We start from the raw sequence: 24800 nt of genomic DNA, 5'->3' as shown, positions 1-24800 counted from the left end.
GTCAGTTTTCGCAAGGGCTACTTATAGTCTTTGGCCCACGGCGTAGCGGCATCGTCTGCATCACCGGCGCATCTGTCAGCTGCGGCGAATCGGTGCGTCGCGACTATGTCTGCTGCGCATGCGCAAGCGCGCTCAGACGACGGTCAGCTGGCGAGGGGGACCCTCAGCTACGGGTTCCGAAATTGTGACGTGACGGCCTCTCCTAAATTCTTTCCTTCCTCTGTGTTTGCACAGCTGCCACAGCGGACGGATACCTGGAACTATAGCCACTATCTATAATATTATTTATAACACTATTACCAGTACAATATAAATGGACTGATCACTCAGTAAAATTAGTAGTTTGTTCTCGCAACGAACTCTGCAGCGAATGAGCGAAGCACGCCAGGTGCGGCCGCTGCTCGTCCTGTTACGTTCGCATCGCCGCATGACAGCCTGTCAGTCAAGAGATCGAGGCCACTACCCTCACGAGAGCCCACACATACCACTGGTACATAGCGGTAAGCAACTGTACTGTGGCAGCTTTAAAAAAATGGGTGCGTTCAACGTGGCTTGAAATTAGTTATGCGACCGAATTATGTGAAACATAGTCTCCACTGTCTCAAATTAAATGTCAAGGTCAAGTACCCAATGGTCAGAGTCAAATGGTAATGTGGCCACACTACCATAGCTTGGGCCATTCTAGCACGCAGTTGAGTTCGGTTAGAACTTGTAATGCATTGAATGTCATTGTCGAATTGGTATCTACTGTCTCAAGTCCAATCTCAAGGCCAAGGTGAGGTACCCAATGGTCATAGTCATGTGATCACGTGGTCATACTACCATGCAGTTAAGCTCGGTTCGATCTTGTTATGCATTGAAGGTCATTGTCGATTTGGAACCTTTTGTCTCAAATCAGAAGTCACGGTCAAAGTGAGCTGCGCATTGGTCATAGTCATATGATCGCATGGTCATACCACCATGCAGTAAAGTTCGGTTTTACCTTGTGAGGCATTGAAGGTCATTGCTGATTTGGTGCCTACTGTCCCAAATCGAATGTCAACGTCAAGGTGAGGTACCCAATGGTCATAGTCATATGATCATATGATCATACCAGCATGTAGTTAAGTTCGGTTTGACCTTCAGATACATTGAAGGTCATTGTCTCAGCCCCATCGAAATCGGAAGTTGTATCCCGAGGAGTGTAGATCTCGCTCTAAAAAAAAATTCTAGGGGCACTTAAAGGGACTCTAAGGGGGCTGGGGTGTTAAAGGACGTCGCTTCCCGAATATCCGCGGCCAGGAATTTTTTTAATGTGCTTTGTGGAGGTTACTAGTCAAAATTTCAGTTTCGTTGACTTCGCACCTTTCCCTCTCCTCTGGCGCTGCTCCGCCTGCCCCACCACCGGGGCGGAGCTTCCTGACTCGCCGCGGCCATGGTAGCTGTTTGACGTCTCAGAAGAATCTAGCAAATAGCGATCTCTGAGCTGTTATATGCAGGAGACTGCGATGCAGTGTGCATGAAAAATTCGCCAGAAAGTGCTCGCCAAGTTTTGCGTGTGATTGTGGGTTCTCTACTGCATGTAGAAGTGCATTACTTGCATCAAGTGTTCATGACTAACTCAATTCAGTGACTTGGGGAGCTTATGCGCTCTCCTGGAAAGGTGTTTCAGAGCCTCTTTAAGTAGCTTAAGAGTGCAATCGCAGGCTTCATCTCGCGCGCCATCTCTTGGCGCCGCGGCGTATACTCCACCGTGTTGATGGTTCCGTCGCTACGATTGGTTAAGCGGCTTTCGGTTGCTCGAACGTATAGGCTATACTAATTGTCGACACTAATTGTTGACGTTATTCGGTCATATTAATTTATTATATGCATTGCTGCATGCTCTTATTTCGCTCTGAACCCACGCAATACATTTTATCGCACTCAACCCTAACTCCTCCGTGGTCGCGGAATAGCGCGCCCCGATTAAGACCCAAGATTCGAGTCCCTGGTGGACAATTTTTCTCTTGAGCGCAATTGCCTTTCTTCGATTGTCCTGTGGCTGTGACGTCACGACCCTCTTGGACAATGCGAATTGTCGTCGCGCCGCCGGACCCTGGGCTCTCGCCACAACGGCTACTCTAACGCTGTCGTGTTAAAATCCCCCGGTTCGTCCGCTGGCTCGTTTTCCATGAAACTGCGCACTGAGCTAGCATATTAAGATAAATTTTCTCTCGTAGTAATTTTAACAACTGTACCTGCCCGTTTCGGCCGAGCATGACGCAAGCCCGGAATCGTCGCACGGAACAAAACCCAGACGCAGACAGCCACCTTCTTCACCTATGGGAAGCACGAAGAAGCCTTATCAGGAGATGGGGGCAGCGAAAATACAACATCAAAGTCAAACTGAAGATCGCCGAACTAACCAAGAAGGCATCAGTGCATGCCGACAACATCGCCACGTTTATGGAAACACTCAGAGGAAGACTAGACATGGCCTGAACATGGGATATGCTAAGAGCCTTGATAGACCCAACAAAAACCAAAGCGGAAATCTGCAAGTCCATGAAACGACTAATCCACACCTTCCCCGGAACGGAAGACAAACTATCACAGGCACTGCGGGGGAAATGCCACGACACAACCACGAACCCAATGGAAGACCAAGAATACACAGGAGAAGACAACCCCGAGATGAATAAGCCCATCACGCAAGAGGACGTAAGGGCAGCCATAGGGGAAGCCAAAAAGAATACGGCAGCCGGAAAGTACAGAATAAATAACGCTACCATTAAAAACGTGGGAGACACGGCCATCGCCTAACTTACCAAGTATCTAAACGAAATCTGGAGAAAAGGAATCGTGCCGGCGGAATGGAGACATGCAGAGGTAATTATGATAACCAAGCCGGACAAAAGACTCCAAATCGAAAACCTCAGACCAATCTTCCTAACCTCCTGCTTAGGGAAGATATACGAGAGAGCGGTCAATGCAAGGATCCCAAACTACATGCAGGACAAGGGATATTATCCTGATGCCATGTTTGGCTGCAGAAGGGCACTGTCCATGCAAGGCGTACCCCTACAATTAAAGGAGGCAGTCCTCACTGAGATACCAAGAAGTGGAGAACACATAGTCCTAGTGCTCGACATAAAGGGAGCCTTCGATAAGGTGGGACATGCGGCCACCACGGACGGTCTCAATAAAATAAATTGTAGAAACAGAGCCTTCCGATACGTCAATACCTTCTTGACGGAGCGAACGTCTACGATAGGCATCGGAAACACAAGATCTGAGAGCTTCACGGTTCTAAACAAGGGCGCCCCGCAAGGCTCAGTAATATCACCGCTACTATTCGACGCAGCGACGATAGGAAACACGAAATTGACTGACGAAAGAAAAAACATCAGCTACGCAATGCATGCGGATGACATAATGTGGACAACGACAGGCTACCTAGCAGCTACAAAGAGCGATCGACCATAGTGGACATTACGAAGGGCCAGAGGACTATTGGGCTCAGCAGAAAAATCAGAATACGTAAGAATCAAAAAAGGTACACGGAAATAAGACTCCCGAATCACCCTGACACTCTGAAACGAGACAATACCTAAGAAAATGGATGTCGGAGAGCTTGGAATGTGGCTGCAAAACACAGGACGATGAAGCGAAACCATCGCCTCTCTTAAGAATACAACAGAGCAAGTCTCCAGAATCGTGCGAAGAGTCAGCAGTAAAAAGAAGGGGATGAGAGAACAGGACACCCTAAGACATGATAGACAGTCTTGCCACGAGCAGGGTAACGTACACTCTCCACTGGCAGGAAATAAACAAGCAAGAGACTCAACAAATAGACACCATACTACGCAAAGCGTACAAAACGACGCTCAAACTTCCACTGTCAACACCAACCGAAAAGCTAATGGCAATGGAAGTATCGAACACCTTCGACGGCCTACGAGAAGCGCCAAGTGGTGCGCAACTAGACAGACTCACTCAAACCAGAACGGGAAGACACCTAATAGAGAAATTAGGGCTGCCCCTTTGCAGACAAAAAGACAAGAAAAAGATTAATAATGAAGACAAACAACATCCAGGTAAGACCCATACCCAGACACATGGACCCAAATATACGCCATAAAAGACGACAAGCCAGAGTCTGAGCACTCAACAGGGAATTCAGCACCAATCCCAGCGTAGTCTACACGGACGCAGCAAAGTACCCGTACAAACGCAAACTTCTCCGTTGTAACAGGCGAAGGAGGGAAAGAAATAACTAGCGCAACGATAAACAACCCAAGCACAGATGCAGCTGAAGAGGCCATTGCTCTGGAAATATCGCATGGCAACGCAACAGGACAAAACCTCACTATAGTGACGGACTCTAAACAAGCACGCAGAAACTACACAAATGGCAGGATCGACAGCATCGCCAACCATATTCTACAAGAGACGAGAAGGGACGTAAACACTAAACATAATATAGTATGGGTTTCGAGAGATGCGGGGATGAGAGGCAACGTGGCCGCAGACGAGTTAGCTCGAGGGTACGTCAACCGAGCAGACTCAACACTTTGCACCACGGGCACCTCTGACCCTGTTACCCCCACATGCTCAGACATGCTCGATCATTACAGGGGCAGGCAGAAACGCTATCCAGCCCCAAACAAAAGGCTATCCAAAGAGGAGGCGGTAGACTGGCGCAGACTACAAACCGGTACCTACCCGCACCTGCACAAACTACACAAGACTCTCCCTACACAATATGTAGACGAATGTCCGTGGTACCAGGGTAAACCTACACTAGAGCATGTCACATGGACCTGCCCTGAGGCAGACATAGAGCCTCGAATAGACCACCCGAGTGTGACGCAGTGGGAGCACTTGCTGGCCAGCCAGGACGAGGCAGCGCAGCGATTTCTTGTACGCCGAGCCACGATGGTAGCTGTCAAGTGCGGCATCCTGGACCAAGGATCGACCACGGCGCCCAGTGACCCGAAAAGGTCCAGTGCACTTTAAATTTGCCCCAAATAAAGATTTCTTCCATCCGTTCATCTGGGACGCTGCAGACGACACTATTAGGGCAAGTGGTGGAGGGCATCAAAGCACACTATGGGCGACAGATGGCGCCACCAGGTTCCACCACCTCCCGTTGGGCGGAAACCTGCGCTGTCGGCTTTCGGCCCCACGATCTCGGCTCAGAGGATTGTGGGAATGCATCATACGGTGCGCGTACTTTATATGCGCCGTTGCAAAATTTCCGTGAGACGAAAAAAGAATGGGAGGACGCTTAAGCTTCGTCTCTAAGAGTGAGACGTGACCGTGTGTTCGTGTTGCAACGCTGCCAAGTAGTCCATGGAACGCCAACGCCCGTTCGGCGCGACGCGTGGCCCCTTGTAAAAATTAAGTTAAGGACGCCTGCCTCACGTATCTCGATGGACACCCGAACCAGGCCGTAAGGGAAGGAAATTGACATGAAAATTGATTTAAAGTGAAGGAAATGACGCCTGTCTCAATTCTCGCTGGACACCCGTACAGGGGAGGAAAATCCCTTCCCTTACGGCGCGGTATAGGTATCCACCGGGATGCGGCATTTTTCGCTCACGGCCAAAGACTCCGACGACACCGGCTTTTCTGCGACACGAGCTCCTTAACGCTGTCGCGTTAAAATTGGCTGTGGTTTAGCTCTGGTTAACCCTTGTTGAATTTCTAAAGCTTCGTTTCCTCGGCACGCCGTCTACGCGGCGTCTAATTCCGATGCTCTCGAGAACTCAAAGCGGTATCTTCCTTCCCAAATTTCTACATCCTAAACAAAATGTACCCGACACAGTACAGAGATACCTGCCCCTGGTGCGGGGCCACACCCAGACTCTACCATATCACATGGGAATGTAAACGCAACCAAACATTCCACCAACACAATAACCTGAGTGCGGAGCAATGGGAGAGTCGGCTCACCAGCTGCGAGCTCACGGCCCAAAGGGGTTTAGTGCAGCACGCAAGTGAGGTAGCTAGGCTCAGTGCAGCCCTGGAATAGGGGCCCAACCTTGCTTAAGAAGAGGCCTCAAGTCGCCAGCGCAGTGAAGACGACGGGGGCCTCGAGACGTCAAGCCCTTAAAAGCACCCAAATAAAGTTTCTCTCTCTCTCTCTCCGTAGTTGCAGAGTCACTGCAGGACTTGGCACGAATTCTTCTAGCAGCATCTTCGTTATGACGCTTCCCGAGTCGTGCGGCGTGTTCTTCTGGCGTCTCTCGAGCGCGTTGTCTCTTCCTCGCTTCGTTCAGTCATTGTTGCACCTTTTTCGAGCTCTCCATAGCGACTAGAATCCACTCAGGCGAAGCGCATATATATTTAACCCCCGCGAGGCGACACTTCCTCTCCCTCTGCGCCATCTGTTGGAGCGCAGCGGCGGTGTTGCTAGGCAACGGCGGCTCACGGTCGTTTGTCGGCCACGGCATGCGGCATACGGCTGAAGTGCGCGACGAGCCGAAATGGCTCGCTGGCTGGCGTAGTGCTGCTTTCACAACAAAAATCTCAGCATGCGATTTTACTGCAAATGAGCCAGCGGTTGAGGTGGAGGGATTTTTAAAAGGCGCCACGGTTACTAGAATATCACGAGAATACACTACTTCATAGTGCGCCTTAAGTTTCACTTAACCTTAGTTTTGTAGTATCGTACATAACGTTTTAACGTATAGATTTGTTTTTCTATAGCGCCTTTACGATCTGCTACGTTGTCTGCTTTGTGCTTGATGCACGTTCGCCGCTAATCAAGAATTGGCGAAATGAGCTGGAAACACGTAGTTTTTCCCCCTTAGCAGTGGTATACCTCTACTTGAAAATCTTAGTGTCCAGACCATGCATCATAGTTTCGTGAGAATGCACGAAAAGCAAGCAAATATTCTATACGCACGCGTACGTAGGCCTTGCAGCTATAGATATGCGGTCACTTCCAGTGACCTTATCTTTTGATCGCGTACTCCGCTGAACTCACCCGTGCGCTGCAGCAGAAGGCTCCGCCGTACCGCAAGGCAGAAGGCGGCGAGGTACCACATCTAAGGAAAAGCACCAGCTCTGGAAAAGGGCACCAAAATAACTTTTCGTTTTTCTGCACCGTACACAAGTGCATGCATTCTGTTAGTGATAAATCTCCACGGTTTGATTCAAATGACCTATATAGTTTCACCAACGTCTATTCCTCTGTGGCTAGCGGTGTAATTCGTATCACTTGTAACAAAAGGAAAGCACAGACATGAAGGACATACGTGCTTTAAATAAAACAGCTACATCATACCAGAGACTCCGAAAGTGCAGCTACGTTGCACTGACTGGTAACATATGGAACATATCGAACCCATCGCGTGCAGTACCCCACGAGGCAACAAAGCTGGTTTTGGTTGATGTCACGAAGGACGTGATGGTCAACCACTTTTCGCTTTCGCTGCGAACTTAAGAACAATGCCCAGCATTGAGTCAGAACACTGCGCTCACACTCTGAATGTGCTCCCCGGAATTGCCAGCCGGTAGCGCACACTGAAGCAGCAATGGCGGTTACTTTGCGATGGAAAGGGTCGCGGGTGGAGGGTGTATTAGTTTATAGGGTTCAACGTCCCAAAGCGACTCAGGCTACCAGGGACACCGTAGTGAAGGTTTCTGAAAATAAGAGCACCTGGGATACTTTAACGTAGCTGATTAGGTGGCTTTGGCAATCGGCTGCTGATCCCACGAGCATCGATGGAGCCGAAATTATAAACCTCCTGTGTGGTGTATACTACATCAGTGAGTGGTGTTCTACACAAAACAGCCGCTATCAATTCTGTCCGGAGCGAGTGATGCTGGAAAATATCTTGAAAGGCATAGCAGCGATGCTGGAAGCCGGGGGCATCGTGAAAGGGCGCACGTTCGTCTAATTCGCTATTGGCCACTATAGCTCGGACCACTGCACGATGCATGCTACGCGCATAGCACAGCTATGGGTTGCCTGGTGTCATGTTCAAGCTGGTAGAGGTTCCGTTGCGTAAGAGCACTGGGAGATATCAATCTGAAACATTACAAGGGCCGCACACTCTCATTTACGATTCGATATGCAGGCCGATAGATACCCCTTGCAAAACTTTTTCAGGCAGTCTATAGACTGTCCATTGACTTCGGTCAATAAAATCTTTAGACTCTCTATAGACAAACACTACAGAACAGCCTATAGGCAACACATATCATATAGACAGTAGACTTTTTCTGTAGACAGTCTACAGAGTATAAATAGACAAAAATAAATATCTATAGCAAGACAATAGTCTATAAGAAGTCTATCTATAGGCTGTCTATAAGCTGCCTATACACCATTTTCTTAACCGACGTTCCCTTATTCTTCCTTATTAGAGTGAAGCACTGCAGTTTCATTTCTCCAGGGTTGACACCTGAACAGGGCCCATTTAAAAGATTCGTCAGGCAGTGCAGTAGCAAGGAGAAAAGCAAAAGAACCCACTCCTTCCTGTTTGCGCAATCTTTCTTTTTTTTCGGGTACGTCAAGGAAACGTGTGCACTCGTCACCATGACTTCCGTCAACGTCACCGACAGTTGCTCACCCGCGCCAGAGGGGCAAGTGCAGAAGATATAGGAGACTGTGCGTCGGCAAGCACTTAGACCCGGCGTTCCACGAGTGCCCCTCCAATTTTTAACGCGCTCTACAACAAAAACGGCATATCGACGCGCAGATGCTTTTAATGTGCTCAATTCTGGCGACGGTCCTCCACAACCTCACCTGTGAGAGCTACCCGTCCCCAGCTGACAGCATGTGGCAGGTGGGACGTGCGTCGGAGTACCATCAGCACCCACGCGACGAAAGCACTGCACAGAGTGTCTGCGATTCCTCACCCTGCAACCGCCCAGCCGCTGCCTTATGCGGCGAGGGATGCGTGAGCCTGACGGCAGACAGGAACAGGCACCCGCCCTGCAGTTTGACACGAAATGGCGATCAGCGATGATCATGACAAAGGCAACTATATCGTCAACTGGAAACTAAATCGCGTTTCCGTTGTTTATTCGTTGAGAGCGCAAGCAGAGCGCGCATGTACCGGAGCATGTTTTCCGTACGCAAATTCGGCAAAGTTTCGACTACTTAATTTTACTTTAGAGCGTTAGCTATGAATCCTCCTCCCTCCATGCCATATACCGCAGCGGTGGCCAAGTGGTTGACATCCGCCTTGCATGCGGGATGTGCGGGGTTAGATCCCCAGTGCCGCCGGGTACCACGTGATACAATGGTTACAAGCTTTACCCTGGTCTGGTGCTTGGCTTATATAGGGTGACATGCTTGGAAAATGGGTCTTTGACCCCACCTTGAGAAATTGAAAATACCTTGTGTCATTGTCGCTCTTTGTCCATAGATTCTCTTGAGCCATAAAAAATATAGAATCATAAATCCTCCGTGCCAAGAGATCTCCTGGGCCCTGGCAGTCGTTTGCATGAAATAATGACGTCACCACATAGCGAAGTCGCATGAGTAATTTTTGTCGGACACTGTCATGTGGAACATTGACCGCAAATTGGTAGTCCGGCTTATTCGCTAGTTCTTATCACCAAACACGATCTGCGGTGACATCCTTCGTTCAAAGTTCCTTACACTTAAACCTGACGGTGATGGAAGACAAGTGCAAGTGTTTAAGCGTCAAAAGGTGCGAGGGTCGGACTCACTAGCCGTACATCTCCAAGCAGCTAGCTTGGCGCATTTGGCCACCTATTCTTTTTTTCCTGTGTCATAATGATTACGATGAAGCTTCACCGCTTGATTAATGACACAAAAAAGGAATATACACGTATACATGAATATTCTACACGGATAACTACAATGGACGCGCATATAATATGAACAAATAACAAAATACTTGCACACACTACTGGCATACAGATTAGCAAATGTCAAACACCTTCAGTAAAATCAGACAACCCAGAAAATACCAGCTATATGCAGCCATTGCCCGATCGTCGCTCCCATCCTGACACTGCGAAAAGAGCACGTGACAGCAGTGTGACGCGTGCTCGTAGTCGTGTCTAGCGCTCTGTGGCCGCGCGGTTTCGCCTTCGCCTGTATTCAGCCCGAAGTTCCTTGCGCCGCAGCGGCGACGAGAATACAGTTTTCGAAAAGTTGAAACAGATATGGATGCTACCTTACGCTGTGCTACAAACCTTTCAATAAATGAGGTGTCATGCAGTAGAAGTTAACTATTCAATTAACACGTGTTAGCTGCATTTTCATGCACACCACCACTGACAATTCAGTTCCGCACAGAGCGCTCTCAACCAACAAGCCTGTTTTAAAAAATTGTTAGCCGGAGATGAAACACCTTGTATACGTCAGGCAAAAAATTGGATGACGCTTAAGATTCGTTTTTAAGAGTGGACGCGACAGCGTTTTGCAGCGTTATAGGAGTCGTTCGACGCGACGCCTTGCCCGTTGGACAATTTAAGGAAATGAGGTCTGTCTCACATATCTCGGTGGACGCCAGAATCGCGCCGTAAGGGAAGGAAAATGAAATGAAAATTGGTTTTAAGGGAAAGGAAATGACACCTGTCTCACAAATCTCGGCGGACACCCGAACCACGCCGTAAGCGAAGGAATGTTTTCGAAGCGCGGTGCCGACAACTCCTACTATACGACGCCGACGGCTTTTCGACAGAACGGGCTGTATACGGATTCGCAAAAATAGAGAACGCGCCACACAGAACATGGAAGTAACAGTGAGTCCGACATCGCACACATAAACACAACAATCACCTTTCTAACTATCTGTAAAAAAAAAAGATCACCATGCGTTCTCCTCCCCCGGCTCCTCCGAACGGCCGATACAAGTATAAGGAGCTGCTCCGCTTTAGAGCCGTAGTACCCGGGTTCGAACTCGGCCGCGGCGGCAGCGCTTCGCTGGAGGCGAAACAAAGAAGGCACCCTTTAACTGTGCGATGTCAGCGCAGCAGTATCTCCTTCAGACAATGCTTGGATCGCGAGTAGTCATAATGGCCGCCTGTCCCTCTCTTGTTCTCTCCTCCAAATTGGGCAATAGCGTAGCGCCGCTTAGCTCCCACGACGCCGAACTTTCCTCTAACGCACACGTCTCGTGGAATTTCGCGCATTTGCTATCGAATAAAGTATAATCAAAAATGTTTAAAGTTATGGCAATCATAATTTCTATATTAATAATCCTAAAATAAAACTAGTAAAGTTGGGTGATACGCTGGCGTCACTGCACGGCCCTTCAACAAAACAGGTGGAATATCGCAATGCTGTGGAAAAGGGCAGGGCGCTGCAGGCATTTTCTAAAGGAGGTACCAGTTAAAGATCCCCAGCTGATCGAAATTACATTGCAGCCCTCTACTACTGCACTTCTCTTTCCCGCCTTCCACTCCTCCATCACAGCGCGGCTGAAGTGTCCACCGAGAAGTGAGACAGTTACTGCGCCTTCGCTTTCCTCAAAACAGATTTTGAACCGCCATTTCCGATGGAAGCAAAGCGCAAAGGCGCCGGTGTGCTTTGCGATGTAAGTGCGCGTTAAATATCCCCAGGTGGTCGAAATTATTCCGGAACCCTCTACTACGGCACCTTTCTTCCTTTCTTCTTTCACTCCCTCTCTTATAACTTCCCTTACGACGCGGTTCAGCTGTCCACCGATATGCCAGACATAAACTACGCCATTTCCTTTCCCCAAAAACCAATTTTCAATTTTTTTCTTTCAAGCAGGGGAGGAAATGTAAATACAATGTTTTCACAATCCTGACAGTGCACAGTAGTCAGCTTGGAAAAGTAAACTGATCTCCACGTATCCATTACCGGCGGCGCGTTACACTCAGCCGGCAGCGTTCTGTTTCAGGTTGGTAGCGTTTGATTCCCAATCACAGTCAGCAGCGTACTAAACTCATTCTAAGATTAAGTCAATAGTGCCAGTTTTGAGAATGTAGCGTTCCACTCTGGTCGAGTTCCATTTTCAGTCCATGCCGTTTCGTTCTCAACCTCAGTCGGATGCGCATAAGCCCTGCAGTGCAGCCTCAGTCAAAACTAACCGTGCCATAATCGGTACATCGTCCCCTCACCTGCAGCGACGGGCGACAACCATTGCTGAGAACAGATTTGTACTCGGCGTAGTACTGAGACGCCCGCGAACTGCGCCGTCTGTCCGTGTGGCAGTGCAATGGGGATGTCGGAGGAGAATGACAAGTTGGAGCTGTCCAGAACCAGTAAGCTCCCGTACGAACTTCTCGGAGGCGCCGGATGCACTGGCAAAAATTAAGAACAATCGGAACCACTAGGCCTACGCCACGGTCGCCCGGCCCCTAAAAAGGCCTGGGCGGCGGCCAGATTCCGAAAAAAGCATTCAACATCCCGTTGCTATAATGAAACGCGTCATTATTTTATTCCATACATTTTCATCGATGCACACCACTGGACAGAATTCTTGAAGTTTCAGTAGAACGTGGCAATTCCCGACGCTAGGGATAGTCGCAGAGACTCATGGCCACCATAGCCTCCCAGACCGACAGGGCGCCGTGAGGGTGAATCGCCGCCATCTTGCACCGCTTTAAGCCATTATAGGCTTAGCGAACACGTAGAATCTCCCTACCCAGTAAAATGCTTCGCAGGCGAAGCAAGCTGTCGAGAATCAGATCGCAAACTCAAATGCTGGCTACATCAAGTTACCGGCCGTAGACTGAAAGACAGACGCAGAGAGTGCATCGGCTAAACTAGCAGAGAAATGCGTCGAACTCTGCAACGCATGCAGCTGCGTGTGCAGAACAGAGAACACTTCGATCGCCGGACAAATGAAAATGTAGTTGGCTTAATGATGCCCAGACGCTCAAACCACATTGCACTGCAATACCTCTGTCTTGCTGTGAACCCCCCTGCCTACCATCGCAACCCTGGTATGAATGGAATTGTTTCGCATTAATTGTGGACCCTGCAGTACTCACCTTGTGCGGTGACGTGTCGATCCGCCGCAGTGACTGCCGCTGTGGAAAGCTGCTGCCGGTGGCATGTAAGTACAGCTGCAGGTGTCCTCCAGAGTGTATCCGATAAGTCCAATTTCGGGCCGTGGAGAGTGGGCACTGGCTTCCATCCTCCTAGTCACACGTTGAAGGGGCGACTGGTTAGACGGATGGCTGCTCTGTGGGAAGCCCACTTCAGCGGAGCACCGCGCGATCACGTGACTTCCTTTTCTCTCCTTTCTTTTAGTAGGGCTATTTTTCTAACCTACACTCAGTGCAAGCTGGTGTAGGCGAGTGGAGGGCGTGGCTAAAGCTGTGACGTGAGGCGCTGCACTCGTCGGCACTAGCGTCGGCCAATAGCGTGATACCGATCGTCGCCGTCCTAGGGAGCAGACGACAAGGTCTGAATGTTGGGGTTGTCCTAATATACTATAAGATCAAATGAGAAACGTACACTGCAAAAATTTTTTGCGCGGCGTTTATGAGGGTAGAGAAATGCAAAGGACATTTTTGTTTACCCTCAAATGGAGCGCAACACACAAACTAGTCTGCTCAGCCCATGCATGGAGCGTACCACGCAGCTGTCGCTAAATTTCTTGCACAGTAAGTCGGATGAAGGGCCGATGACGAGTTCCTCGTGCGAAATACAAAGCATCCATTCATCTGTCGTGACTAGGGGAACAGCGTTATGCGCCGCGTTGAAATTGAAACCGGCGTTCCGCGGCATATGGGTGCGACTTTCGATGGCTGTTTCTCGGCTCTCAGTCAAGGGGCTGGCCGGCCGCTTTGAGACACCGCTGTATTAATACACATACGTGAAAGACGATACTGTAAGCTTAGGGAGCTTCGCACTATGATACATAGATTCGTATATTACCATGTATGCAAATATACTTATATTTTTCACGTGAGTCGACCAGTGCTGATACCAACCGAATGAACGCGGCGTATACCTAAACGCGAAGTAGCGTTCAGCAGACTAAAATATGTACTTTCAGTCGTGCAAGCGATTTTATCTTCTTAGAAGGTAAGGTTTCCACTGTCTTAGGGGGATGGGTACACCGCCACAACGGTAACGTCGTCCTGGCGGCCGAACTTCACGGACTTGCGAGGCTGCGCTGCAACCGCTGGCGGCATTTACCATCACAAAATAGCGTTGTGCGTTTGAAGCGCACTCCTTTTTTCGTCTGCTATCCTACACCTCCAAAGAAAGCGGTGCAGAAAGTGTAGCTTTCGTTCCACACTACGCGTAAAAGAAATGCGTCCGTGTAGGTTGGGGGGGGGGGGGGGGGGGGGGGGGGGGCTGCACTTTTGCTACACTGACAAAAAAATCAAACCATGCTACACTGGCTACTCTAGTGTAGCCAGTGTAGGTTAAAGAAATGGGCCTAGTGTCTTCTGCTCCCTTCGATCTCGACCGCGGCGGCAGCGTTTCGATGGAGGCGATACGCAAAAGGCGCCCGTGTGCTGTGAGATGTCAGTGCATGTTAAAGGTCCCCAGGGGGTCTAAATTATTCCGAAGCCCTCCACTACGGCACCCCTTCCTTCCTTTCTCTTTAATTAAGTCCCTCCTTTATCCCTTCCCTTACGGTGCGGTTCAGGTGTCCAACGATATATGAGACAGATACTGCGCCATTTCCTTTCCCTCAAAACCAATTATTATTATTATTAATATTATTATTATTATTATTATTATTATTATTATTATTATTATTATTATTATTATTATTATTATTATTATTATTATTAAGCCTTTCCTTTCCCCAAAAACCAATTATTATTATTATTATTATTACTACTATTATTATTATTATTATTATTATTATTATTATTATTATTATTATTATTATTATTATTATTATTATTATTATTAATATTATTATTATTATTATTAAGCCTGTAGTGCTGCAGGATTTATTTCCTTGTTTCTTATTCCCTTTCTGTACATGTTATAAAGAGATAAGTTCCCCTAACTGGGCCGAACTTACGCGGAAAAGCAGCGTGCACATCAGTGCATTGAACACTGCGTTCAGCTGCAGTTTCGGTAAAATGAAAGCTCAGCGTGCCGCTGTGTAGACAAGTGCCACCTTTGCATCACCTGCCGCGGTAGTTCAGTAGCTACAGCGCTCGTTCCGGCGTTCGAACCCGGCCGCGGCGGCCACATTTCGATGGAGCCGAAACGCAAACGCAGCCGTGTGGTGTGCGATGCCAGTGGACGTTAAGGATTCCCTGGTGGTACAAGCTATTCCGAAGCCCTCCACTACGACATAACTTTCTTACTTTTTGAAGCGAAAGTTTCACTACGCCAGTTTTTCATGAGGGTACCGTCAGCGCAACCCTAAACAACTTGGGTCGCACAATCCCTACGGGTGGCAGTGATAGAAGCAGCCACCTGCCAGTGCAGTGGCGCATCACTTAACCGAGGCCCCACTGCGCTGGTAGTGGTATGAGGACTCGCTGCCATTTATGAATGTTAAGTAGAGAATGAGCAATTCTGCATATATCGACATTAAACCACAAAATACATCATCGTGTCATTGCCTCCTGCAACTGAAGAATCACCAACTGTTTTCGAACGTCTGCTCGGTTTTACTAAGTTAAACCCCTACCAACCTCCCCATATGATGCGGTTCGATTGTCCACCGAGACGTGACACAATTACTGCGCCATTTCGGTTCCTCAAAAATCTTTCTTTTCGTGCATCTTGAGCAGTGACCGCACATAGTCCGCACCCAAAAAGAACTGGTGTGGATGCTCTCGATCTTCGCCACCCGAAGCTAAACACGCCCTAGGCGACCACCAGGTACCATCGCGTCCGCTAGGATTTCCGAAGGTTGGCGGGAGAAAGCAGTGCCTTACCTGCACAGGGGACAAGTCAGAGTCGAAACTGACAGCGGCCTCTCCTAGATACTGCGCCATTTCTTTTCCCCAAAAACTAATTATCCTTATCCCTTCCCATACGGCGCGGTTCAGGTGTCCAACGATATATGAGACAGATACTGCGCCATTTCCTTTCCCCCAAAAAACCAATTATTATTAATTATTATTATTATTTTTACTCTCCGTGCCTGGCTGCAGTCTCCGGCAGGGAAAAGCCGCCTAGCAGTCAGCAGCGTGACGGCGGCCTGCGGGTCCATGCCACCGGTCTTCTTGCAGCACCAGGGACGTGGCTCAACTGCGGGGCCAGTGAAGGTGCAAACGCCAACGTGGCAGCGAGTGGCGGGACTGGTGGGGTGGACGAACGCCTAGGAACGCTGCATCGAAATAACCAACCAATGGCGGCTCGAGCACGACACGCAAGAACGGATTCGAGGGGTGAGCAGTTTTGAACTAGCAATAATGCACTTCACTGGTATATACGACATCGCATCTGGGCAAAGCATTGGCTACGTGTGGCCTGGGGAACAACGGGTGCGTCACGGAATCGCGACGAGTGATGTGTGTGATGGGTGCGGTGCAGTGGAAAGACTAGAACACCTGCTCCTTCGTTGTGCCGCGTTCGCCGATGCTCGGCGGCATATAGGGCGCAGGGCATACTACCAGACTCCTTCATGACGCTATTGTGGCCGCAGGGCAGTGCGCGCACTCTTGAGCGAACTTTGGTGAGCCTCTGTGCATTCCTCGAACACACGGGCTTGACGTCCCGTCTGTTCTCCGTCAGGTAGTTACACGCAGTGACCGAACGCTCCGCGAGTTCTACCTTGAACGATTAATAACTGGACGCCCCACTCCAGTTGTAACCAACACAGTGCTGTGAGCGTGTATGATTTAATTCCTCTAAAATGAAGTAATCACGCGCACAACCTGGACACATTTCTTATCGTGTAAATAGTTTGTACATATTACTTCTCCCCCTATCCTCTCTTCCTGTGCCCTCACCTCTTTCATTTAATTTCTCCATTCCGTCTGCTATCCTTTATTTCCGCTGCCCCAGCTCAGATGCTTCAGTATCCATGGCAGATGTCGGGGCTAGCAAAAAATCTTTTCCTTCCTTTTTATTATTATTTTAATAAAAATCACTTACTGCTGCTACTACTGCTATTTCCTTTCATCAAAAACCAATTTTAATGTTATTTTTCTTAATAGCAAAGGCGATTTATTATGGGCACTTTACGAATGTTTTCTTTTTTTTAGCTCTGTCTCCTCTTCGCCTACGTGGCATTTCTTCTCCCTTTGTATCTCTCGCGAATTACGTCATACCGTTCACGTGCTCATCACCATCGCCGCCGTCCGCTCGTGTCGTGCTCGTGCCTCCATTCGTAGCGTGCCTCGATGCAGCATTCGTCGCTGCTAGTCCGCTCTCGCTCACCGCTGCCACGTAGGTCGTTCTACCTTCATCGCCGACGCAGCAGTGGTGGGTACCAGCTGTTCCAAGAAGACCGGTGACATGGACACGCCGCTCACCCCCTGCCTCGTTTCCGCCTGGCGTCCTTCCATAGCGGAGACTGAAGCGAGGCACACGCAGGCTGCTGGCAGTTTCGACTCTGTGGAGGTAAGCCCTGACTCTCTTCCGACAATTACAGGCAGTTCAGGACGCGAAGGTGCCTGCTGGTCGTTCGGCATGTACTAGCTTCAGAATATGTTTGAATGTAGTCGTGCCATTTCTATCGGGGGCACCGATAATGTACAGTCCTTCCGCACTAAGCACAGGTGCCAGTAGTCTGAATCACGACGGCAGCCGTCATTTTTCAGAAAGAGTAGCTGAACAAAGGGTAGATGCATTAACGTCCGCTTTCCGTTTGTATGTATGCTCGGCCAATTAAGCATATCATTATTGTTCAAGAGACGAACCGAAGTGGAAGACGAATGCTATTTTTATAAGAATGTTATAGAACAACCACGATGAGTGCGCAGGCCCAGCTCGCAGCCTAAGCTGTTCAAGACGCTCTGTTAAGGGAACCTTTCCGCTAGCCGTTATCGCAGTCTGACCAAAGATGCGAAGCCACACGCCGAAGCGGCTTGCACAGATAACACTGAAATGGAGTGGTAGGACATGAGCGAACGCGCCTTCTGAACAGAGCGTCTTGGCCGACGGCCTTGCTCTGTGCTTGAGCAGCGTCCGAGGGCGGCGCCTAATCGGTGTCATTCCCCCGCTTCCGATTGTAGTACAGGCGTTCTTGCTATATGTCCGACCGATTCATTTCTCAATTTTTCTACGCCATTCCTTGGCTTTTAGCAACTTATTCTGATGTAATCAGTGACTAATCAACGTAATTCACTGCGCACTGAGTGTTCGATGCTAAAACACTTGTTCACATTTTTAGGCGAGTTTTCCATGCATAATTCTGGCCCAGCATTCCTGTAGCAGACTCGCTCTAATAATGGCGTTAGTACTTTAAGAGCGAAAGCTCAACTCCTCTACAATGACATTCAGTGCCTCAAGAGGCCAAACCGAACTTAACTGCGAGGTGCTATGGCCCAAACTATGGTAGCATGACCACGTTATCATATGACAGCATTCAGTACCTAACCTGGAAATTTGGCTCTGAAATTTGATTTGAGACAGTGGAGACCAGGCTTAACAGAGCTTTCACTCGAATAACTAGGTTCAAGCCACGTTAAGCCCAGATTTTTTTCAAAGAATATTTACAGTGAGCGAGAGCATTGCCTCATAATGAAGGACGAAATCTCTATAACAATGTGCACTCTCGGAACACCCAGCATTTGATTATCGCACATCGGAGAAGGGAACAGTAGCTACGAGTGAACGCGAACCTATGACTTACATACCGATGAACTCTCCTTCCTTGTCCATGCAGCAGCTCCACATGTCCCAGGGCAGAAGGCGGCTCCAGTCAGTCCTGCCGCCTGGGGAGCAGACCATCCACGAATGCTGGGATTGCCGAGTCGACGTCCAACTTCCGACCAGGCCCGTAACCCACGAAGGATACGAGAATGATCGCTACGACGCCTCTCTCTTCTTTACCCCGCTATGCCGCATGGGCCAGCAACCGTGCAACAGCAGAACAACAATGGCCCTGCACGTGGGAACCCACATCGGGGAGCGGCTCTGAAGTGCGGCGATGAATCCGCCGGCGCAGCCGCTGCTCAAGGGAGTTTCTGCAGGACCTAAGGAGACTTCTTGCGCGGCTTCTGCAAGAAGCTCTTCGCGCAGAAGAGTGACCGGGACGAGCACCTCCGCCTTGAGCACGCCCGTCGGCGTCGATTTAAATATGCCTGCTATCCCACTGGAGAATATCCCAGCGCTCCAGAGTATACTGATTCGATACCACGCCAGAGTTCGCTTTTTACAGTAGTAATTGGAGTGACAGGCGTGGTTGGAATAAAAATATTCACATCTGTGTATGTTCAGAGCATCTTTTAGAGCGGTTGCTTGCGACTCATCGGCGAAACACGGAGTCCCGATTGGCACCTTCGGAACCCAACGCTTTAAGATTTGCATGGATGAAACGACAGCTTGTGTGTTGCGACCAACCAGGTACGTGAAAAAATGCGGAGTGAAGTTAAGCTCCGACTTAACGGTGTGGCGTGTTACCGCTAGTCAGTCCCTTTAGCGGCCTGGGATTCTCTGTGCATATCACACTGCAGGCACGGAAAAAATTCTTTCAATTTCTTCAACTTTTAATTCTTACAGCGAAAGCTCTTATAGCTTTGTAATAAGCCATTTAGGAGCTTCAACAGTAGCAATTGCGCATAATGTTACGCGGCTGCTTCATTTTTCTCAGTGAGGGATTCGAGTGTCCATCTAAAATGTGAGCCAAGAATGCGAATTTAATTTCCTGAAATGAGAGTTTACGCCCTTTACCTTTTTATTGGTCCCCGCAGAAAAAAAATACAAGAACATAAATGAAAAAGAGAGGAAGCCCAGTCCAGGCGACCTCCGGATGCTAAGACCCGCCGCGGTGGCTCAGTGGTTAGGGCGCTCGGCTACAGATCCGGAGTACCCGGGTTCGAACCCGACCGCGGCGGCCCCGTTTCGATGGCGGCGAAACGCTAAGGCGCCCACGTGCTGTGCGATGGCAGTGCACGTTAAAGATTCCCAGGTGGTCGAAATTATTCCGGAGCCCTCCCCTGCGCCACCTCTTTCTTTCTTCCTTTCTTTCTTTCTTTCTTTCTTTCTTCCTTTCTTCCTTCCTTCCTTCCTTGAGTGCCTCTCTCTTTTGAATACTCATGAATAATAATAATTGGTTTTTTGGGGGAAAGGAAATGCCGCTGTATCTGTCTGATATATCTTTGGGCACCTGAACCGCGCCGTAAGGGAAGGGATAAAGGAGGGAGTGAAAGAGGAAAGGAAGAATAGGTGCCGTAGTGGAGGGCTCCGGAATAATTTCGACCACCTGGGGATCTTTAACGTGCACTGACATCGCACAGCACGCGGGCGCCTTAGCGTTTTCCCTCCATAAAAACGCAGCAGCCGCGGTCGGATTCAAACCCGGGAACTCCATTCTGCCTGCTATCCTTTATTTCCGCTGCCAAAGCTCAGGTGCTTCAGTATCGATGGCAGATGCCGGGGCTAGCAAAAATCTTTTCCTTCCTTTTTACTATTATTTTAATAAAGAAAAGCCACTACCACCACCACATCGCACAGCACCTTAGCGTTTCTCCTTCATCGAAACGCTGCCGCCGCGGTCGGGTTGGAATCCAGGAACTCCGCATCAGTAACCGAGTGCACTAACCACTGAGCCACCGCGGCGGGTACGTTAAAGATCCCCAGGTGGTCGAAATTATTCTTGAACCCTCCACTACAGCGCCTCCTTCTTCCTGTCTGCTTTGACTTCCCCCTTTATCCCCTCCCTTACGGCGCAGTTCGGGTGTCCGCCGAGATGAGAGACAAATACTGCGCCATTTCATTGAACCGCCAAAAAAATATATCTTCGCTTACCCTGGCTTACTGATCCGGACTACCCGGGTTCGTACCCGACCACGGCGGCAGCGTTTCGATGGAGGCGATACGCAAAGGGCGGCCGTGTGCTGTGAGATGTCAGTGCGCGTTAAAGAACCCCAGGTGGTCTAACTTATCTCGGAGCCCTCCACTACGGCACTCCTTTCTTCCTTCTTCTTTCAGTCCCTCCTTTATCCCTTTCCTTACGGTGCGGTTCAGGGGTCAGCCGATTTGTGACACAGATACTGCGCCATTTCCTTTCCCAAAAACCAATATTCGCTTTCAGTAAGGGCGGGGAACGCTCTCAACGTTACAGACACGAAAAATTGCCTACTTACCCGATGCATCAAATTTCGCTCTATAACCAGATTAAGCAGTAGTAAAACCGCAGCTATTTTTTTTCACCGTCCGCTACGGTTCCTCATTCTCTCTTCTTTCAGTCCCACCTCCATCCCTACTCTTACAGCGTCGTTCGGGTGTCAAAAGAAATGTGAGACAATTACTGCGCCATTTCCTTTCCTCAAAAAACCAATTTAAATATTATTTTTTTAATAACAACCGAGATTATTGTGGGCATTTCATGAATATTTTCTTTTTAAGCTCCGTCTCCTCTTCGCTTACGTGACATTTCTTCTCCCTTTATATCTCTAGCGAATTACGTCATATCGTTCACATGTTCATCACCATCGCCGCCGTCCGCTCGTGTCGTGCTCGTGCCTCCATTCGTAGCGTGCCTCGATGCAGCATTCGTCGCTGCTAGTAGCTCTCGCTCACCGCTGCCACGTAGGTCGTTCTACCTTCATCGCCGACGCAGCAGTGGTGGGTACCAGCTGTTCCAAGAAGACCGGTGACATGAACACGCCGCTCACCCCCTGCCTCGTTTCCACCTGGCGTCCTTCCATAGCGGAGACTGAAGCGATGCACAAGCAGGCTGCTGACAGTTTCGACTCTGTGGAGGTAAGCCCTGACTCTCTTCCGACAACTGCAGGCAGTTCAGGACGCGAAGGTGCCTGCTGGTCGTCCGGCATGTACTAGCTTCAGGATATGTTTGAATGTAGTCGTGCAATTTCTATCGGGGGCACCGATAATGACAATCCTTCCGCACTAAGCACAGGTGCCAGTAGTCTGAATGAAGCCGGCAGCTGTCATTTTTCAGAAAGAGTAGCTGAACAAAGGGCAGATGCATTAACGCCCGCTTTCCGTTAGTATGTATGCTCGGCCTATTAAGCGTATCATTATTGTTCAAGAGACGAACCGAAGTGGAAGACGAAAGCTATTTTTATAAGAATGTTATAGAACAACCACGATGAGTGCGCAGGCCCAGCTCACAGCCTAAGCTGTTCAAGATGCTCTGTTAGGGGAACCTTTCCGTTAGCCGTTATCGCAGTCTGACCAAGGATGCGAAGCCACACGCCGAAGCGGCTTGCATATATCACTTAAATGGAGTGGTAGGACATGAGCGAACGCGCCTTCTGAACAGAGCGTCTTGGCCGACGGCCTTGCTCTGTGCTTGAGCAGCGTCCAAGCCCAGTTCAAAAATACACCAGGATGTATTGGTGTGGTCTGATGTTTTCTGGTGTGAACACGAGACAGTTTTAGTGTGTTCTACTGTTTACACCAGACTGGTTTGGTGTGTGCTGGTGTGCACATCCTAGTGTGTTAATGTGTTTTGATGTGCACACCAGACTGGTTTGGTGTGTGCTGGTGCACACATCCTAGTGTGTTAGTGTGTTGTGATTTGCACACCAGGGTAGGTTGGTGTGCACATCATAGCGTTGGTGTTGGTAGCGTGCACATCAGAGAGATGGAGTTTCTTGAGTTTGTAACACTGCCCACAGAAGCGAAATTATTCGCTGTTTGGATCATGAGCAGCTCAGCATAATTGTACAATAGATATGTAAGCCATTACATCACACCAATGAATAATAATTTAATTATATAGAAATAATTGTATGTCGAATATCACGGTGAATTACACGGCGTCAGGAAATATCTGAAGGTTGAATATGACGCTCCAATGCAACATCGAGTGCCTTTGAGGGGCTGATTATGGTCATTCTAAAACACGGAGGCGCGAAGCGTCTTAGTCTAACTGCAATTTTGTAGCAGTTCGCAGTAATTATTTGCATGACACGCGCAGCGCTAATAGCCCCGCGCCAGCGCCTAGCGTGCTTCCCAACGCCGTTCAAATCCAGCGCGCTGCTGCTAGGTCTTTCGAACCCGACCGCGGCGGCTGCGTTTTTATGGAGGAAAAACGCTAAGGCGCCCGTGTGCTGTGCGATGTCAGTGCACGTTAAAGATCCCCAGGTGGTCGAAATTATTCCGGAGCCCTCCGCTACGGCACCTGGTCTTCCTTTCTTCTTTCACTCCCTCCTTTATCCCTTCCCTTACGGCGCGGTTCAGGTGTCCAACGATATATGAGACAGATACTGCGCCATTTCCTTTCCCCCAAAAAACCAATTATTATTATGCTGCTAGGTCACGTGGCAGGAAACAACAAACCCTCCTCTTTATCCTCTCTCTCTGCATTCCAGTGCTATATCCGGTTAGGCCTTACGCCGAGCAGTGCCATGGTCCGTGCTGCTGATAATAATTATAATTGGTTTTGGGGGAAAGGAAATGGCGCAGTATCTGTCTCATATATCGTTGGACACCTGAACCGCGCCGTAAGGGAAGGGATAAAGGAGGGGGTGAAAGAAGAAAGGAAGAGAGAGGTGCCGTAGTGGAGGGCTCCGGAATAATTTCGACCACCTGGGTATCTTTAATGTGCACTGACATCGCACAGCACACGGGTTCCTTAGCGTTCTTCCTCCGTAAGAACGCAGCCGCCGCGGTCGGGTTCGAACCCGGGAACTCCGGATCAGTAGTCGAGCGCCCTAACCACTGAGCCACCGCGGCGGGGCCCGTGCTGCTGCTCGTGTGCTGTTTGTGTTTGAGTTCAAAATCGTTGCTTCAAACTTGCGTTTGGGTCTCCTGCTTATCGTAGCTTGCACCGCGTGTCAGCAATGCAGCCGTTCGCGTACTTTGTGAATAAGTGACCACGCCGAGAAGCATGGAGCCGTTTCATCTTGACAACACGTTCGACTTCAACCGTGGCAGCCGAAAAACAAGAAAAGAAAGGGGTTACTGCAAGGCGTCGAGTGTTCGTTTCCAGGTGAGACCCATGTGTAGCGCAGGAATGCGCGCAATTTGCGACCGCAGAAATAAACGAGCGAGCACAAAGGCGAGAAGAAACGGAAGGGACGAGGCTCTGTCAGTTCTGTCCTGTTCGTTTCTCTTCGGCATTGCGCGTGTTTCGCTGGTTGTTTCCGCGGCAGCTAAGTGCATTCCACATCGAATCATCAACATGCTGGTCTGTCAGTGTTCACAGTGTATGCGTTGCTACGCGAGCGCCGAGGTCTGTCATAGATGCGTTTGCTAAATGCCAGCCACGCGTAGAGTCCTAAATGTAAATGTGCGAATTGGATACCGCGCAGCAAGGCGCTGTCGCAGCGAACTGTGTGACTGTGTTTCGGGATTTCGTTAATGTGGTTGCCCGACTTCCTGTTTATTATTCGACGTGCGACGTGATCGTGCGCTGCCTGCACGCGTTTTTTGACCACTATCGGCCCGTTGCGGACTGCCGATAGCGTACGCCGCTCGGTCTGTTTCGCGTTGTGTAATTCGCTACGCGTATGTGCGTCTTTATGATGTGGCGTCTTAAGATTAGAACACACCTCTACGAGCCGATTACACCAGCTGTCAAGCTCAGGGTGCGAGGGGGGTGACGCGTCAAGGCATGCAAGCGACTGAGGGAACTGAGCGACGCGTCGCAGCGATACCCCAAAAGGAAGCTGGCTGCTCGATCACCAGTGTAACATTGGTAACGTTGCCTGCAGCTGTAAAGTTCTTTTAGTTGCAGGCGGTCGTGAATAAAAATCATAGCTAGATTTTGACGAAGAAGTAGTCCTAGAAAAAGGGCGCCGCGTAGCCGTTTCAAAATAAGTGTTTTTGAATAACCTGTGTAGTACAGAGCTCATCATGA

At 49.3% G+C, this 24800-nt stretch overlaps 1 protein-coding gene across 1 annotated transcript; it reads left to right on the top strand.

Annotated features, from left to right (window-relative positions):
* Positions 1-17153: 17153 nt before the first annotated feature.
* LOC144102394 (uncharacterized) lies at positions 17154-18947 on the top strand. The gene is made up of 2 exons (XM_077635676.1): positions 17154-17425; positions 18693-18947. The coding sequence occupies exons 1-2, from the start codon at positions 17321-17323 to the stop codon at positions 18945-18947; spliced, it is 360 nt and encodes a 119-aa protein (XP_077491802.1). The 5' UTR covers positions 17154-17320.
* The last annotated feature ends 5853 nt before the right edge of the window (positions 18948-24800 follow it).

Source organism: Amblyomma americanum, chromosome 8 (assembly GCF_052857255.1).
Source record: "Amblyomma americanum isolate KBUSLIRL-KWMA chromosome 8, ASM5285725v1, whole genome shotgun sequence".
Classification (NCBI taxonomy): domain Eukaryota; kingdom Metazoa; phylum Arthropoda; class Arachnida; order Ixodida; family Ixodidae; genus Amblyomma; species Amblyomma americanum.
This window is presented reverse-complemented; position numbering and strand designations above follow the sequence as displayed.

Bases quoted from the DNA above. Each gene is read 5' to 3' on its own strand.
- LOC144102394 (XM_077635676.1), top strand. From the start codon at position 17,321: ATGGACACGCCGCTCACCCCCTGCCTCGTTTCCGCCTGGCGTCCTTCC. The intron at 17,426-18,692 runs GTAAGCCCTGAC...TTGTCCATGCAG, and splicing joins GCAGTTTCGACTCTGTGGAG to CAGCTCCACATGTCCCAGGG.